This window comes from Apiospora phragmitis (genome assembly GCF_038363925.1).
Source record: "Apiospora phragmitis strain CBS 135458 chromosome Unknown utg000011l:1.0-3236445.0:1.0-3240683.0, whole genome shotgun sequence".
NCBI lineage: Eukaryota > Fungi > Ascomycota > Sordariomycetes > Amphisphaeriales > Apiosporaceae > Apiospora > Apiospora phragmitis.
The window spans coordinates 255,155-270,637 of record NW_027117411.1 but is presented as its reverse complement, the minus strand read 5'-3'; the positions used below and the strand labels follow the sequence as shown (position 1 = coordinate 270,637).

Here is a 15,483-nt window from a genome sequence, read left to right as displayed (position 1 = left end):
TTCTCGGCAGACGCTCCAGATGGTGAGAAGCTGGTGTAGAGTGACTGGCGATCCGTCTACTATTCCAAAAGGTCCCCAATCCTTGTTACATTAGGATAATGTCGGGACACAGGCATGATTCTTGTAATGTCCAAGTGGACGTAATCCAAGCTTCAAAGGTACCTTGGCCATTCGAATCGGTGAGCAACTCGATTGGCGATCGTATGACACTTGCTTCGTGAAGACTGCCTTGAACGCCGTATAGATCCGAGCCTGACCCAGCATACAGAAAGTATAGACAAAGCCATCGGAGCGATGCCCGCAAGTTCGTCCAAGAAGTGACGTTGTTGATCCATGCTAGACAGCGTGACGCTTGGTGGAATGTAGTGGCCTGTCTGGCAACCTCGGAGTGATATTCAGGGCTGGAGATGTCTTGGGGAAGGCATACAAGGTCGAACCATATGAAACGAGTTTCACACTTTGCCCGCCGCAAAATGTCAGGTAGCTCTCTCACGTCAAACAGTGTTCTCTGGGATCTCCCACTCCGCACCTCGAACCCGAACACAAGATAGAGATTTCTTCTTCCACCGGCCCCAGGTGTGGCTGATGCAAGCATAGTCGATTGGTACGCCAACCTCTAAGAGCTCTTTGACATGTCTAGTCCGGTTCTCCGTAGTATCCCAAAGATATAGAGGAAGGTGTTCCGGATTCTTGTTATCGCTGAGCTCTTTTGGAAGCCACGGGAAAATATCATAGCAGCTCGGCAGCTCCATGTCGCGTTCTTGTTGCTCTCTCGGAGTGAGATTTGACCCCAGTTCTTGAAGGATCAAGAAACCTGCTTTTTGTGCTACGGCATGCTCGTAGGCCATTCGTCGGTTCGAATCAAGGCCCCGTGAAGTCCCCGTCAACCACGCCGACAGATTGAACTCTGCATCCCATAGGGCGAACAGGACTTGCTGATAGATCGACTCTTTGTGGCGGATGGAATCGATGTTTTTATCGGGGCTGTGAGGATGGAGACGCGCGCCCTCGAGGCAAGATCAATGTCTTGGTAGGTGCCCTCCCACCAGTCTCTCAATATCTCCCATGAGCGGACTGGACTGTCGGAAAGCGATTGGCGGAATGTATGGCGTTCATTCGGCGGGATATCTTCAGTCCAAGTTGCCTCTCTGTCTGGTGGATGAGCATATTTCTCCGCCATTAGCTCCATACAGGATAGCCACGCATCCCGGCCGTAGGCCCATCCATCCTGCACCGACATATTCCTAAAGTCTTGAGGGCCATGCACGCCATCGAAGCGCGGCCCAAGCCCCTGCGTGTAGATAATGAGCTTCATCCAAAGCGCGCACCTCGATGGGATAACTCGGCCATATTCTAGCAGTTCTGCTGGTGGGCCATGCTCACCCGTTTCGCCGGCGACTTCCCAGTATCCGGGCTGCCATGGTCCTGGCATATCAGACATGGTCTATGATTGGCGCAGTCGCGATTTATTATGACGCAACACTTGGTCCAAGAGCCGCATGCGTCTGTTTGTCTGGTTCTTTATATGTGAAGGAGTGAGCAGCCTGAGCGGCAGTCTTTGAACAGTGTACAAATACCGGGAAACTTGATTTATCAGTCCATCTCTTTCTGTGAGATAGACGCGGAGGTTGGCATCGAAAAATCCTTATTCGAATCTTCATTAAGGTCACCATGTAATGTGGTGTTAAGCGACAGATAGATTATTCTAGTTGTACGTATGACTGCCTGGCAGGTTGGTACCCAAATGAAAGCGCCACGTGGTGAACCTCAATTGCATACTTAAGTAGGTAAGTTAGTGTGTCATCCAAGCACTGTCGGCGTATTGCAGCTCCATGGCAACAAGTCATCCTGCAATTGGACAGAAGCTTGGCCACTGCAAGGTGACTGTGCGGCTGACTTTGCCCCAAGCTGCCTGACTGCGTCAACCTAGACATTTTTCAAGTTCGACCCGTTACTTTCTTGACGACCTGTATCGAAGACCCAGATGCGATTATGACTAGGATACGATATGACGACTACGATGCGAAATATGGCCTTTGGCCGAGACGCTTGCTTCATGTTCCATCCCTCACATCGTACGAGTGGAAACCAGGTAACCGTTATGGCGGGAAAACGTGTCCTCCCTATAACACGTTATCCTATACATGGGGGAGATTCGCTCTCAAGGAGCACGAAATGCCGGGTGTGGGGGCGTTACCCATCAGAATCGAGGGTCGGCGGTCTTGGAAGATCCCTCGGATCGACCCGGCACATTTCACCGTCGACGAATTCAAAGCAGCTGTCAAACTTGCAGGACAGGCATTTTCTGGCCTCGATAACCTCCAGAAGGACGTGAAGGATATGGAGGAAGCTTTCAAGATGACCGTCGAGTTCCTGTGGCTTGATGTTGCTTGCATAGACCAAGAGCACGCAAAGACCAAGCTTGCTGAGATCAACAGGCAGGCGGTTATCTTCCAGAACTCGAGGTCATCCTGTGTCTGGATCAATCATTTGACACACGACCAGCTTCTTACAATCCAGGACTTCTCCACACAGTTGCAATTTCCTGCGAATAGCAAAGTGGCCAATGCAAGCCACGCGTTGCAGAACTGGCTGGATCAGTGGTTTGGAAGGTTACAGCACATATCGAAGCTACTTCTTCCTGTTAAAGTAGACATAGAAAAAGGCGCCTGTATATCGGCGCCGTGGTTTTCCTCACTCTGGACACTTCAAGAGGCCTATCTGCGGCCCAATGCGTGCGTTCTTCCCGGGAACTGCCTCGACGTTTGTCCAGAACAGTAGTTCGCGAACGATGAAAACGCTCAGAGAGATGTTCAGGGCCCTTGGGAACTCGGTTTGGATCATGAAGCAATGTCTCGCCCTGAATATTGGGTCTCGCGATGAGATGAACGCCATCATGAGGACGGTTTACGAGGGGGTGGGCTACGAGAATTGCTGACAGACAGCCCCTTTGCCGTCTTTTCAGCGTCCAATAGGAGACAGACCTCGAATCCAAGCGACAAAGTATACGGCATCATGCAGAGCTTTGGGGTCCAGTTGCCACTTCAGCCCCGCGGCAAATTGTATGAGCTGTCGGAGCTCCAGCATATGCTGTCAGAAAGGATCCTTCTCAAATTCGCGGTGGAGAGTCAGCTATTTGTTCACACTGAGCCACAGGTGCCGATGTCGAAGTGGAGGATTGGGACTTCGGTCGTGCAACCTGGCTGGGCTAAGGGCCTAACCCAACATATGAGGGCGTAGCGTGGAGTTAGGGACCGACCTCACCATGCCCGACCTCAGCCGCTGTGTAAATTTCCTGTCACGCACGGGTCGGCGTATTTCCAAGGCCGGCTATGTTCGTTGGTTGATCTCGTTGTACCCTTGAAGTCCCTTGACACCGCCAAGCTGTTTGATTCCGAGTCCCCTAACATCAAATTACATCCGGGCTATGTAAGCAACACCACATTGAATGTCGACATCGCGTTCGACATGGTCCCCAACACGCTGCCTGGAGCATCTCGCCTACAGATACCGGGCATCCCAGGTTTCCTCTTTGCGTCTGTAGGCTGTAGCCCAGAGGACACACACCAAATTTTGGCCAAAGTCGCTAGCACCGACACTAACAGGGACCTGAAGGTGCTCCTTCTGGGCTCATGCCTTGACCCCCTGTACATTGGATACTGGCAGACAGAGGACCGCAAGTCTGCACAATTCACAGCTTGGCGGGATGAGTATGACGAGTGGCTGATTGGGCTGATTCTGCGGAAGAAGCCCGCCCAGTGTTCACCTCATGGCTCCAGTAGACGCAACAGAGATGATCCCTTCGTTGCTTCATACGAGCGCATAGGCGTTTGTAAATGGTTCAAGGCGGATCGGTGGGTCAAGGACGATGGAGACGAAGATGTGTTTGTTGGCATAGAGATGCTGAGCGAGAATATGAAGAGTATGCTTTCCGGAAAAGGAGACTGTTGGCACGAGGAGGAAGGATATTGGGGGTTAAAGGTTGTGGTAAGCGACAGAAGCCATTTTCACCTGTCAGGAGACTTAAAACTTACACGAGTAGACACAGCAACTGCATCTATTGTATGCCATCACTCCCTGGCTACTAAGCGGCAATTTGACTAACCCCTGGTAGTCCTCTGCGTGGCCACTTGTCGATCACAACCTGTCCTGGGGTGTAACAGAATGCTTTTCATTCCGCAATTCACAATGTCCACCTATATTATACAGGAACAGCTACATCAGTAATGACACCGCGGACAATCTATAAAACTCTCCAATCGACCGATCTGCTATATATTCTATCCCACTCGAACCCAACGAAGCCCCCTATCTTCACAAGCGTCCGACCCGACGAGGCAGCATCTTGTTCTACGAGGCCGTACAGCAAAATCCCGATTATGCGTTGGCAGTCCTCGTAGAGTGACACTGCATATATGACACCATCCAACCCAGCGATACTATCGAGGCATGCAGCAAGGTCGTTCGGATGCTCAACTCTACTCGTATGCTGGTACGGCCCGTCACCGCCCATGACGAAACTTGTCTTAACATTCTTCCGCGACGCTTCACGAAGCGGATCATTGCACGAGGAGCAAATGTAACCTATACTCATCGTCAAGATGCTCCCATCTCCGCAAATCGTCCAGGTTGCGACCGAATTGTGATCGACCACTTGAACCTTGACATGTGAGGACGCATAGCTCGTGAAGTTGCTTAGCTGCCGTAAATGAATCGCGCTTTGCACGCGACTGTTTCCGATCGAAATGGGATATGAGCGCCCCAAGGTATCCAGCGCCACTAGCAAAGCTTTTTTCAATCGGGCCTTCGGTAATACAGAATCGTTCGCATTGGTGCATAAAGACCATGAGCGACTGAAGTGATATAGCAGCATCCCAGTCGTCCGTCAATTTGGTCCAGTCTCGCGAGCAAAGGGTAATATCAGGGCAGAGTACGGCTTCTTGTAGCGTGCAGGGTGACGAGAACCAGCTGATTGGCTCTGTGCTATGGACCTTGGAATGCTCCGATGGAGATTGGGCTACTTGGGCGGCGGCAGACAGGTCCGCTGCAGTCACTGATCGATACCAGGGGGTAGGAGAATTGTAAGGTCGCATAATATTCTCCTGCAATTTCAGACTCAGCCATCTCAAGCCATTCCTAACACCGTCCCATGATCCTACGTCGTTCAACCAAGCAATGGAGCCCCGGTAGCCTCTGAAGATGCTGGCTTGCCGAGCGATTTCAATGTCAGCCTCCGGGGAGTCATCTTGGGGATGCAGAATAAGTCGATCCATATGTACCGGTTGCCTAGAAGCCTGAGCCTGTGCGGTAGGTCCTTTACGTCGAATCGCGAGTTTCCTGGGACCATCCAATCCACACCGGGTATCTTCACTGCTGGCAAGCGCCATCTGCCCCAAGTATGATTGATACAAATGTACTCGGGATGTCCTGGGATGCTATCGAACGTCACGGTTCTCATCTGTTCCGCGTCCCATATGTACCGAGGATGATGTGTTGAGTCTTCTATGTGCGTCCATTGCGTCTTATTCAGAAACACCGTGGGAAAGGCTTTCGTGGCACCTGGCCTAGGTGGGAAAAGTGAAGCAAATGAGATTCGCTGTATTAATTAACGCATGGCATCCAGCACGATATCGAATACCCTGAAGGCTTTGCAAGTAGACCAAGCACAAGTAGGGCTCCCGTTCATGGGGGTGGAATTCCTTTAGGAATAATTCAAAACATGTCGCGTGGTATAAAGAAGCGCTTGTCTTTGCATCAACAGCGTCTTCCAAAGTTGGACCATAGACGTCTTGCATATCCCGCCGTGCCTCGAGGTACTCTTTTGACTTTCTTACGAGATACGGATCGCAGTAAGAAGATTCCCACCATTCCTTTAGCAGGAGGTACGAGGCGCGTTTTGAAGGGGATAGATAAAGCTGAAAGTCGTTGTATGAATCAAAGAGCGCTTGAAACCTGGTCCAGCTTTGAAGTAACGACTTCCATGAGTACAGCCTGTCCTGACTGTCGTGGGCCTCGAATTGGTCCATGCGGACAGCCAACGGACATATGTCGTATAATGTCTCATTGAGAGGACAGTGATACTGGTCTTTAAACCGAAGCAGATCGGCTCGTCGGTTTTCCATCTTGATCTCTTGGGCGAGGGGAGGGGTGTGAAAGGCCAAGCGGCGCGCCTCAAGAACATTGTATTCCTGCCATTTAACTCTTTCAAATGCTTCCCACTCCGGAGAGAAGAGGTAAATAACGGACGACGTCTCGTAGTACGATAGTACCCACTGCCTGAGCTGTGTGACAACCTCGTCGGCGTCGTTTGGCTCCATCGGAAAGCTGTACTGAGTGTCTCGTTAGGATTTACTCTCAGAGTTATAGGCCAAAGTAAGGCTTTAACGTACCCCTCATTCAGGAAAGAAAGCAAACACAGATGCTCCGGTGAAGCCTTTGCACCGCCGTTTACGTCAGATTAGGGGCGGTAAGCGGCTAAATTCAGGGTTTACTGTCTCAGCCCCCTTTTCCAATTAGACTGATATTCATTCCTTTTAATACTTATGCCATTTATGGCTAGGAACTGCCCCTCTTGCTCGGTATTAACTAGGCATAGTTTAACAGGTTCGGTACGACGGTGTAAACGTACATGTTGCACAGGCCTGCTATACGTTGTTGATGGTCCTGTACGGAATACGAAGGGCATGTCTCTGACCATCAAAGGGATAAAGGGAAATGTGGTGTGGAATTGAGACAGTTCAGCGGACGTGCATCTGATCCGTGCGAATAACACCATTGGTAGATACAATGTTGACAAGAATTAGATACAGATGTCATTTCGAATTCTGGGTGTGGCCAGTTTGTCGTGCCAAGGCAGTGAGGCAAAGAAGAATAACGCGGTCAAGGCCGAATTTAGTGAATTCATAGCGGTGACGTATCCTATTTGCAATACTACCGGGCACGTGTTCAAGTACGCGCGTCGTACACTTTCTACATTAAGTTGGGCAGCTGAAACGAGGCTGTCTCGTCCAAGCCCGATTTATCTGGATTCTTGAAGCACGTTTTGGATGGAACTGATTATAGTGGTTTAGGCATTCTCATTATCTGCCTAGAGTGTTGAGAATCTATCCATGCGACTCTGTATAATGCCCTGAAAGCGTACTACCCGCACGTCTTGAAATGATGCGTACGGACAAACGAGTCGTGGCGTAAAATGAATGATTACCAGCTAGCAAAGCCCGAGGCCAAGATCAAACTTGACAGTTCACCGAAAGAGGTTGAGTAGAAAGGTTGAGTGGGTGTCTGTCCTTGATGAAACGAGAGTCAGTACATGTCTAAGTGCTTAATAGTCGAGTAAAAGTGTTAAATCACATACGTGTAGACTTTCTTTAAGGAGACTAAATCACATCGTCTTCAACCTTAAAGTCTTGGAACTTCTTTCCGTTGGCGGCGACGCGTTTGGCTCGCTTGGGTCGAGGTTCGGTGGTGTCGTCGTCGGCATCGGCATCGTCGTCCTCGGAATCCTCGGCCTTAGTGGCATGAGCAGGTCGCTTCTTGCCGCCAGCCTTGCGCTTGGGGGCAGCAGGGCCAGCATCTTTGCCCTCGTTGTCCTCCTCCTTGATGGGAGTGGCCATGAAGGCCTTGCGAAGCTTGGCGAAGTGCAGCCTATGGAAGTGGAAATACCATGTCAGTCAAAAAGAACGCACAAGGTAGATGGGAAATGACATACGAGCAGGCATTTTTCGTCAGCCCGCCGAAGGCTTCATTGATCTTGGGCATGGCACCGGTCCAGTTTATCTTCTTGAAGTCAGAGGTGCTTGCCATTAGCAAGGCCATGACGAGGCGATGCTCTTGCTCATCGGTCCATGCGAGAGGCATCTTGATCTTCGGATGGATAGAAGTTCTGAAGAAGGTTTTGTGAATATTCGTCATGAGATGGTAGAAAGATGTGAGAGGCGGATATTGTGGGAGGCGGAATGCTCTAAAGAACTTGAATTGATGGATGTGGGAAGAAGGAAAGTTGCAGTTTGACTGATGGGTAAGGTGTGCTTTGGTCAGGAATACGTAAGTGCTGCTGGGATTTTGAGAGAAGGAAATGTAAATGATGAGGGGTGCTGGCCGTTGCCTGGTCTAGCCCGAAACCACCTATTATCGTGGATGAGGCGGAGGCTGCTGACCCGCGTATACACACAGTGGGCAATATTTATGTATGTACCCAGCACAACCACCAAAGAAGCTGAGTCTCTACCGGTGCGTAAGGAAGAAAAACTGTTCCTGCCTTCCTTCTTTCATTTCACATAGGCAGGGGATATGTACTGTAGCTTAGGGAATTTGATATAGAGGGATGCCGCCGTTAGAGGAACGAAAGGGGCCCGCTTGCAGTTGCCTTGTCGACATCCCCTGTAGATGTAACAATGGAATTACTGGGCACCAAACTACATCCTGAGGTGTACTTCATCACCAGTCTTTCACTTTCATGGGAATTTATCCCACCAGGAGTACCCTATTTTCTGTTGTCCGGATACAAAATATAAAATGTTCTTGAAGCGTTGCGAGCTAGCATAAAATACCACCAGTGGTTATGAAGATAACTAATTATTCAGGCCAGTATCTAAGCCTGCAGTGTCTGAAAGATCACTCGGGAGATTCTGAGGTTCACACAATTTCATTTTCTAGACATTTTCCATGTTCTCCTCTTAATACCCCAACAGGTCATCAAACACGATGCGCAAGACCGAAACCATGAACCACCTTGGTCTGTCACCCCACCCACCGACACGCTGTTTCGATTTTACTTGAATTATCTCATGATGAGCCACGCCCCGGCATGATACATCTTAACAAAACCATAACTAGTGAAGCTTGTCCTCGCCAGTAATAACAGTCCCGTTCTCGACGGCAGCACGGTGCGCACGAGCAACCATGGTATACGCCGGGTAGTATTTGTCGAGGAACGGAATGAGCTCAGCAGCACCAGGGGTGCTACAAAGGGAAAGAAGAAAGGGACAGGATCAGCTTTCAGAGTCGTCACAGCACATAGAGGAGAAAATGGTAGGAGATGAAGAGAGGGCTACAAAAGGGAAGCAAGTAAGGACTCACTCTCGCCAGTCGCGCATCAGCTCGCTCATGATAGCAAATGTTGACAGGACCTGAACACCGACATCGCGCATCCGATCATTACTGACACCTCGGATGAGTTCGGTGGTGGTGCCCGAGGCCTCAACGTCCACAAAGACGCTGTAGCCCGCCTCCCGCATGGACAAGGCGGCGAAGGTGGTGCCTGTTTCAGGTTTTATGATATGTTTAGCTTCCTGTTCGACATACCAGACTTGACGTTAAGAATTCTGATGGTTTGGTATGACTTACAAATGTCAGTGGTGATCCCGTCCAGGACAACCCGTTTCTTTCCCGTAGCCTCAATGGCCTTGCGAAACTCTGCATTGTCCCATGCGTTCCTAAAGTGAGAGTGACGTGTCAGGATGCACACTGCGTTCTTTTTTTTTCTACAGCTAAATAGGGCAGGCTGATTACTCACACCTCTCCAAGTCGCTTAACCACGGGAGCATCCGGGAACATGTCGAGCAAATCAGCTGGTAGTGGACCGTTGGGACCTAGAAGCTATTAGTATCAACATTGCACGAAAGTATCCTGCCCACACCTGGCGAATTTGCGAACTCACCAACATCACCTGAGCTGGTCAGGACCATGGGAGTGCCGAAGACCTTGGCCAACTCGGCATGCGCGTAGATGGCATTGCGGTACAGGATGGCGTCGTAGTCCCGAGCGATGCTAAAGAGACCAACTTGTAGGTCAACAATCACAAACACCTGCCACAGCTGTTAATCAACAAGGATGAGGGAGAGGCATTCAAGTTACATATACGTACGATATCGTTCTTTGTTGAGACGCTCGTAGGTATATGCACTGGCGCAGCTGATGAACAGCAGGAGGCTTGTGAAGAGCTTCATCATGATCATCAGTGACAACTTATCGGACGGCGAGTGAGACGAAAAGCTCAAGAATATTATAGAGTCATGCTGTGGTTTTAAAAGAAGTTGGTGATGGGTCATGACAATACTGACCCAGATAAAGTTCGATATACCCTGAACGGAAAACTTAAGATCCAAGTTGCTGGAAATGAGGTTACGGTGACTATAGAACCTTCCCACGTGCCTTGTAGTATTCGGGAACCGGTGTGTATCCTCCATTGCATACAACCAGATTGGTTTGAGTCAGTTAATCCATCTCAATCCTGACATTGACGTCAACCCAAAGCCTTGGCTCCAAAGACCGGTCTTCTTGAATCTTTTGGAATCCACATCGCATTCCTTGAGGTACATTATATTCGGCATAAATCCCCAAGCGCGCCTTCTTGGGTGCCCTTGTGAGCGGAATCACGGTGGATCTTGAAGTGGCGTCTTGGCCCGATCCGGACGGTGCCCGGGCCATTGTCGAGGGGGTCCTGCCAAGCACGTCCGGGATATACATAATATACTTGACTGCACTCTTTTCACTCTTAGCAAGAGGAAAATGATCTTCAACTAAGAACTGCATAATAAATTATTAGGGTTTCGTATTGGAAAAAAAAAAAGAGGTAACGCATGTTCTGGCGAGATCTATCGGAGCTTTCTAGCGCTGCAAGTCAAGCACTCATCTCCGGGAGGCGTTACATGGTGAACAACTCCAAGAACTGCAGCGTATTGAGCAAACGTTGTGCCATTGAATATGATATGGGAAACAAAAGGGATTCTAGGCAGTCTGAAATTCTGAATGATCACTATCGGTTTCTGCCGTGATCACAGCGCATATTTAAACATAGGTAATTCTTATTTAGAGGGACTGAAGGGCATCCTTGTAATAATGACTACTTAACGCTCGGAACCAGGCGTTTTTCAAGTCATATTTTGCATTCGTTGATTTTGATGTGACACATTTATTCGGTAAAGCTTGGTAACCTTTACTTTTCTTTTTGCACGGAATGCCGCACGACGTCGCGGCCTTGGAACCAGCTAGACGCCCAGCAAAGCATCCGCAGCCGATCTAAAGGATCTATGGAGATTCATTAGTACAGAGCCTTGCCCCGCAAACTTCGTCGTAGAACTCACCTGATCCTCCAGAACCAGCTCCCTTCCCAGAACCGCCTTCCGAGCCGCCTCCACCGGATGGACCTAGAGGGAAACATCATCAGCCACAGTACCAAGACCAACATACTCAGGATGTCAGCTGTCCAAAATGACTTACCGTTCACGAAAGTGATCATTATTAAACCACCTTCCACGCCTTGCTGGAATACCCCTCCCGTTTGAGGCACCATAGGGGGTGGCTGGTTCTGCGGCAGCTTGGCGGCGGCAGATGTGTAGGCCTCCAAGTCGCCCTGGCCAGGGTTGATGTAGCCAACCATTCCAGCTCGGCAGTGCCCGCCTACACTGCAGTATAGCGGGATAGGATCTGTTTCGTTGATCTTGACCGAGAATACATTGCTCTAAATAGCCCGAAACGAATGATGAAAGGTGCAAACATCAGTCTCGAACGTTCTTTCCCTCTCTCTAGGAAAGAATCAAAGAGGACACATGAATATGTAACTGGACAACAGCAACACACGTACACCAGTCGGATCTCCGAGAATGAACCCGGAGTTGAAGAAGTCCTTCTTCGTGGGCGTGTAGGGGGTGCAAGGCGCACCGGCTACACCGCGTACCACAGCGGATGCCGCATTCTCGTCAATGAAGTGGAAGTCGACGATGTCACCCACCTGCGCAGAGATCACACGTGGGGTATATACCAAGGCGGGAGTGGTGTTGGACCCGACGTCTACCCTGATGTGGGCGCACTGCGACACCACTGCCAGAGTGGTGAGGAAGAGAAGCCATGCGGTGATAGCCATCCTGCTCTCGGGCATCCGTTTCAGGTGGGCAGCTTGGTAGGGTGTTGTGCAGAGAAAGTAATACTCCCAGTGGTCATGCTGGTGTGGCGGAAGGCACGTAAACAAGTTGGATCTTAAACGAAAGATGACGAACGCGTACCCAGAGTGAAAGGAAAGCAGTTGCAACACATCAGACCGGGTATCAAGATGTGTGGCCCGTCGTCGGCTCTTTCATTTCTTATCGAGATGGCACTGCCGGCACACGTGCGGCCGAGGCGTCGTTCTCGCGAGTTGCGACGAACCAATGCATGTTCAAGATACGATTGGTCACGGTCCAGTGACCTCTCTCTCGTATTGGACGCTTTCATGACGGAGCGCCTAAGTCGAGGTGACAGACGGCTACGGAATAGTCAGGGCCTCGCGTTATGTAAGGATGAAAAGGAGCGATCTAGACCTGGACACGGATTTTTCCGAGTGCAGCTTGGAGTAGGAAACCTGCGCTTTTAATTACTGGAGGTGTTTCTAGAGGAGAGTCGAAATACGCAGCAAGCCGAACTCGCGATAACAGATCCGGTGCGTCCCAAACGCAAAATAACAGATTACACTCCCTTATCTAACTTCCGCAGATCGAAATTGAAGCCTGAAAACGGCTTTCAGCGTGGGCTCGGGCGTCGGGTGATTCAACACCTTCATCATACCCGACTGCATTTCGGCCGGTAGTTGCGCTACGTATGCGAGCGAACCCGACTCATCCGAAGATCAATCCACCAGGCACAAAACTAGAAAGCTTATGACTAGAACAGCACGGGCATTTCTTGGCTTTCGGAAACGGAAACTAATACGACAGGGCCCAGGGGGGGCAGATAATGTTCATCTGAGCGTCGGGCACGCGGTTGAGGCTCGTTCCCTTCACTAGGTTTGAACCTTCTGTGTTCATCCGAAGATGAGGAGGAGCCGCATGCATTTTCGTTTGGGGCTTTGGTACAGCCTCGCCAGAAGTCGGGCCTGTGATAGGGATCGAGACAGTCGTAATATCGTATTGGAAGAACACAATACGTAGTTGATGATGATGCGGGCTTGGATCTTGGGGCGTGGCCGCGATGTGACGATGTATAAAAGCATTTGTCTCGCAGCTTGCTATATCTGGAAATCCTTTTAGAGACAGCAACAACACCAATCGCTGGTGAAGTGAGCTTCGATAGAATATCCACTACCTTGGATAGATATTCGGAAACTCCCGTATATACCTTTGACAAATATCTTGCATTGCATATTTCGCTTTCTCATCTCGAGCTCCTTCGTGTCGTAGCACAAAGATATCAAGACTCCCGCAACCATCTCACCCTCAGTCCTAGATACGCCAGTCTTATCTTTCTTGACCTGCCAAGATGCAACTCTACAACGTACTCGCCATCGTGGCCTTTCTGGCCGGGCAGTCCTGCGCCAGCGCTTTGCCGCCACGCAGCAACAGCATAGGAGAAGCAGCGAGCAAGGGCGGCGACGCCGACGGTGCCCAAGCCATCATCACCAGGATCAGCGCCGTCAGCGAAAACCTGGACGGCTGGGCGGGTGCCGTGAACAGCTACAAGATCGGGTACCTGTCGCTGAAGCCGCTCGATAAGGCGGAGAAGGCCACGGAGGCTTCCCTCGACGCCGCCGCCGCCGCCGTGAAGAAGAGCAAACCGCTCGTGGAGAAGGAAAACTCGGCGGTAGCCGGCCAGGTCGCGGCTATGCTGCCTAAAGTCAAGGCCATTGCGAGAGCGCTGGATGACAAGGTACGTCTCTGTTCTATTTGACAACGTTACGAAGAGAGGATAACAGCAACAAAAAACGTAAGAATGCGCGACCATTTTGGCTGACGTTGATTTCTCTATTACTAGGCCAAAATCATGATGAAGGAGAAGGTCGGTGGCAAGGTGGTGGAAGACGTCGCCGGAGTTCAGAACAAGATGGACCAGCTGTTCGCGTCGCTGCAGGTCGTCATGACGAAGCAGACGCAGCCGGGGCTCAAAAAGGCCATGCAGGGCGTCGACAAGGTCCTGGGGAAAACGCAGGCAATCTTCTCGGGCGGCAAGTTGAGGGCCGCCAATTAGCGATGGCGCGTCGTGGAGGCGAGGATGGTGCGGGAGCACGGCAGTCTGGACCGTGGTCGTTGTTGGTCTGATTGCAGTTGTTTGAGCGATTTCGTTAGAATTGATTTAATATTACTACATCCCATTAGACCACTGTTTCCAACTAAGGTCCCATGAGAACGACGAATAATCTAACATATTACAATATGCTTTTATTTTCTCTTACACGTACTCATCTGCCTATGCCCCACGAACCCAAGCTGCCACCTCCAGCATCCACATCCAGCCGAGCACGATGGGCAGCAGCGCCAGGAGAACCCACCACAGCTCTACCGTGAGCTGCAGGCGCAACCACTTCTTCCAACGGTGCTGTAGCTGCGGCCGATGCGCACACGACGTCGTGCTGTAGACCAGGCAGCCGAGCCCCGGGCGGGACTCGCACTCCATATGTTCTCGACGGCGCTGCATGAGCAATCTGGGTTCACGAGGAAGTAAGTAAGTGTGTGTGTGTGCAGGGATGGTTGGAAGTGATCCACAGTAAAGGGGGAAGGGACGCAAAATACGTACGGGACGCTACCCCTGCAGAACTTCAAGTCGCTGCCCAGATCGCAGCGCTTGTCGTTGGGGCATTCAAGGTGGAGCATGCGGCGCTGGACGAGCCACTCGACCTTGAGCCGGACGCCGGTGTTGACCAGGGAGTAGAAGTAGCGGCAGGTGTGCTTCAGGGAGAGCGCGTCGGGGTAGATCAAATTTTGGGCAATGAGATAATGGATCTCGGGTGGCAACGTGGCTAGGCTCGCCGAACCCCGGCTCCGTTGGCTGGTGTCGGCGGCACCTTCCTTGCCCGACAGCTCATGCTGCTTCGACGACAACACGGCATCGTCCGACTGGTACATCCTGGAAATCTCTGACAACGCAATGGGGTTTTGGAGGGCTTGGTAATGCTTAATTTGCTGGTTGTCGGGTCAGATCTTCAGCGATTTCTAATTTGTAGGTAATGCGAGGTATTCTCCCAATTCAACAGGCAAAAAGGGACGAAACTATGAGTGAAACACAGGAGAGATTCTAGGAAGGAGAAATAATGAGTTCAACGGCGCAACGATGCAGCTAGAATGAATGGATTAACAAGAAGATGCAAATACAGAACGACGATAGTATTGCATGTATATTAAACGGTTGCCTGCCCAAGTGCCTTTGCATTGCTTTCTGCTAGCCAGATCAACATCAATCTGGAAGGGGGCTGAGTGAGGTTCCATATGGGCTTCAGCGCTCAACACTGCTTATTACTTTCAGCTCTAAAGTGGGGAGCAACGGTTGGCTATCGCGCAGTTTGGGGGAACGAGGCTAGTGCCGCTAATACTCAGGCACCGAGATAAAACTGACGAACGGAACTAGTTGCGCCTAGGCCTGATGCACCAAGCAAGCTGACCATCTGGAATTCAAACAAACCCTTCCATGCTAGACAGCCCGGCTTCCAGGGCCCATATAAACAATCATGATGATGCCGAGTTCCCCAATGGATTCTTCATGAAATCTTGCGAGCAATGATGTCCTGTGTTTCGATCTTGG

At 50.6% G+C, this 15,483-nt stretch overlaps 9 protein-coding genes across 9 annotated transcripts; 3 read left to right on the top strand and 6 right to left on the bottom strand.

Moving 5' to 3' along the window:
- Positions 1-494: 494 nt before the first annotated feature.
- On the bottom strand, positions 495-1,441 carry PG994_012889 (uncharacterized protein; the record flags this gene model as incomplete). Its single annotated transcript, XM_066864298.1, has 2 exons — positions 495-984; positions 1,047-1,441. The coding sequence occupies 2 exons, from the start codon at positions 1,439-1,441 to the stop codon at positions 495-497; spliced, it is 885 nt and encodes a 294-aa protein (XP_066709259.1).
- A 551-nt stretch (positions 1,442-1,992) lies between these two features.
- Positions 1,993-2,781, top strand: PG994_012888 (uncharacterized protein; the record flags this gene model as incomplete). The annotated part of the gene is made up of 1 exon (XM_066864297.1): positions 1,993-2,781. One exon carries the CDS (start codon positions 1,993-1,995, stop codon positions 2,779-2,781), a length of 789 nt encoding a protein of 262 aa, XP_066709258.1.
- Positions 2,782-3,468: 687 nt separating this feature from the next.
- On the top strand, positions 3,469-4,114 carry PG994_012887 (uncharacterized protein; the record flags this gene model as incomplete). The annotated part of the gene is made up of 2 exons (XM_066864296.1): positions 3,469-3,987; positions 4,043-4,114. 2 exons carry the CDS (start codon positions 3,469-3,471, stop codon positions 4,112-4,114), a joined length of 591 nt encoding a protein of 196 aa, XP_066709257.1.
- Positions 4,115-4,559: 445 nt separating this feature from the next.
- Positions 4,560-6,317, bottom strand: PG994_012886 (uncharacterized protein; the record flags this gene model as incomplete). Its single annotated transcript, XM_066864295.1, has 2 exons — positions 4,560-5,387; positions 5,835-6,317. The coding sequence occupies 2 exons, from the start codon at positions 6,315-6,317 to the stop codon at positions 4,560-4,562; spliced, it is 1,311 nt and encodes a 436-aa protein (XP_066709256.1).
- Positions 6,318-7,376: 1,059 nt separating this feature from the next.
- PG994_012885 (uncharacterized protein) lies at positions 7,377-7,857 on the bottom strand (the record flags this gene model as incomplete). Its single annotated transcript, XM_066864294.1, has 2 exons — positions 7,377-7,644; positions 7,709-7,857. 2 exons carry the CDS (start codon positions 7,855-7,857, stop codon positions 7,377-7,379), a joined length of 417 nt encoding a protein of 138 aa, XP_066709255.1.
- A 974-nt stretch (positions 7,858-8,831) lies between these two features.
- PG994_012884 (isochorismatase) lies at positions 8,832-9,947 on the bottom strand (the record flags this gene model as incomplete). Its single annotated transcript, XM_066864293.1, has 6 exons — positions 8,832-8,961; positions 9,079-9,259; positions 9,304-9,434; positions 9,515-9,590; positions 9,659-9,768; positions 9,862-9,947. The coding sequence occupies 6 exons, from the start codon at positions 9,945-9,947 to the stop codon at positions 8,832-8,834; spliced, it is 714 nt and encodes a 237-aa protein (XP_066709254.1).
- A 989-nt stretch (positions 9,948-10,936) lies between these two features.
- Positions 10,937-11,863, bottom strand: PG994_012883 (extracellular serine-rich protein; the record flags this gene model as incomplete). The annotated part of the gene is made up of 4 exons (XM_066864292.1): positions 10,937-11,028; positions 11,085-11,147; positions 11,221-11,400; positions 11,581-11,863. The coding sequence occupies 4 exons, from the start codon at positions 11,861-11,863 to the stop codon at positions 10,937-10,939; spliced, it is 618 nt and encodes a 205-aa protein (XP_066709253.1).
- Positions 11,864-13,230: 1,367 nt separating this feature from the next.
- Positions 13,231-13,935, top strand: PG994_012882 (uncharacterized protein; the record flags this gene model as incomplete). The annotated part of the gene is made up of 2 exons (XM_066864291.1): positions 13,231-13,617; positions 13,723-13,935. The coding sequence occupies 2 exons, from the start codon at positions 13,231-13,233 to the stop codon at positions 13,933-13,935; spliced, it is 600 nt and encodes a 199-aa protein (XP_066709252.1).
- A 219-nt stretch (positions 13,936-14,154) lies between these two features.
- PG994_012881 (F-box domain-containing protein) lies at positions 14,155-14,810 on the bottom strand (the record flags this gene model as incomplete). The annotated part of the gene is made up of 2 exons (XM_066864290.1): positions 14,155-14,389; positions 14,482-14,810. 2 exons carry the CDS (start codon positions 14,808-14,810, stop codon positions 14,155-14,157), a joined length of 564 nt encoding a protein of 187 aa, XP_066709251.1.
- Between the last annotated feature and the right edge of the window lie 673 nt (positions 14,811-15,483).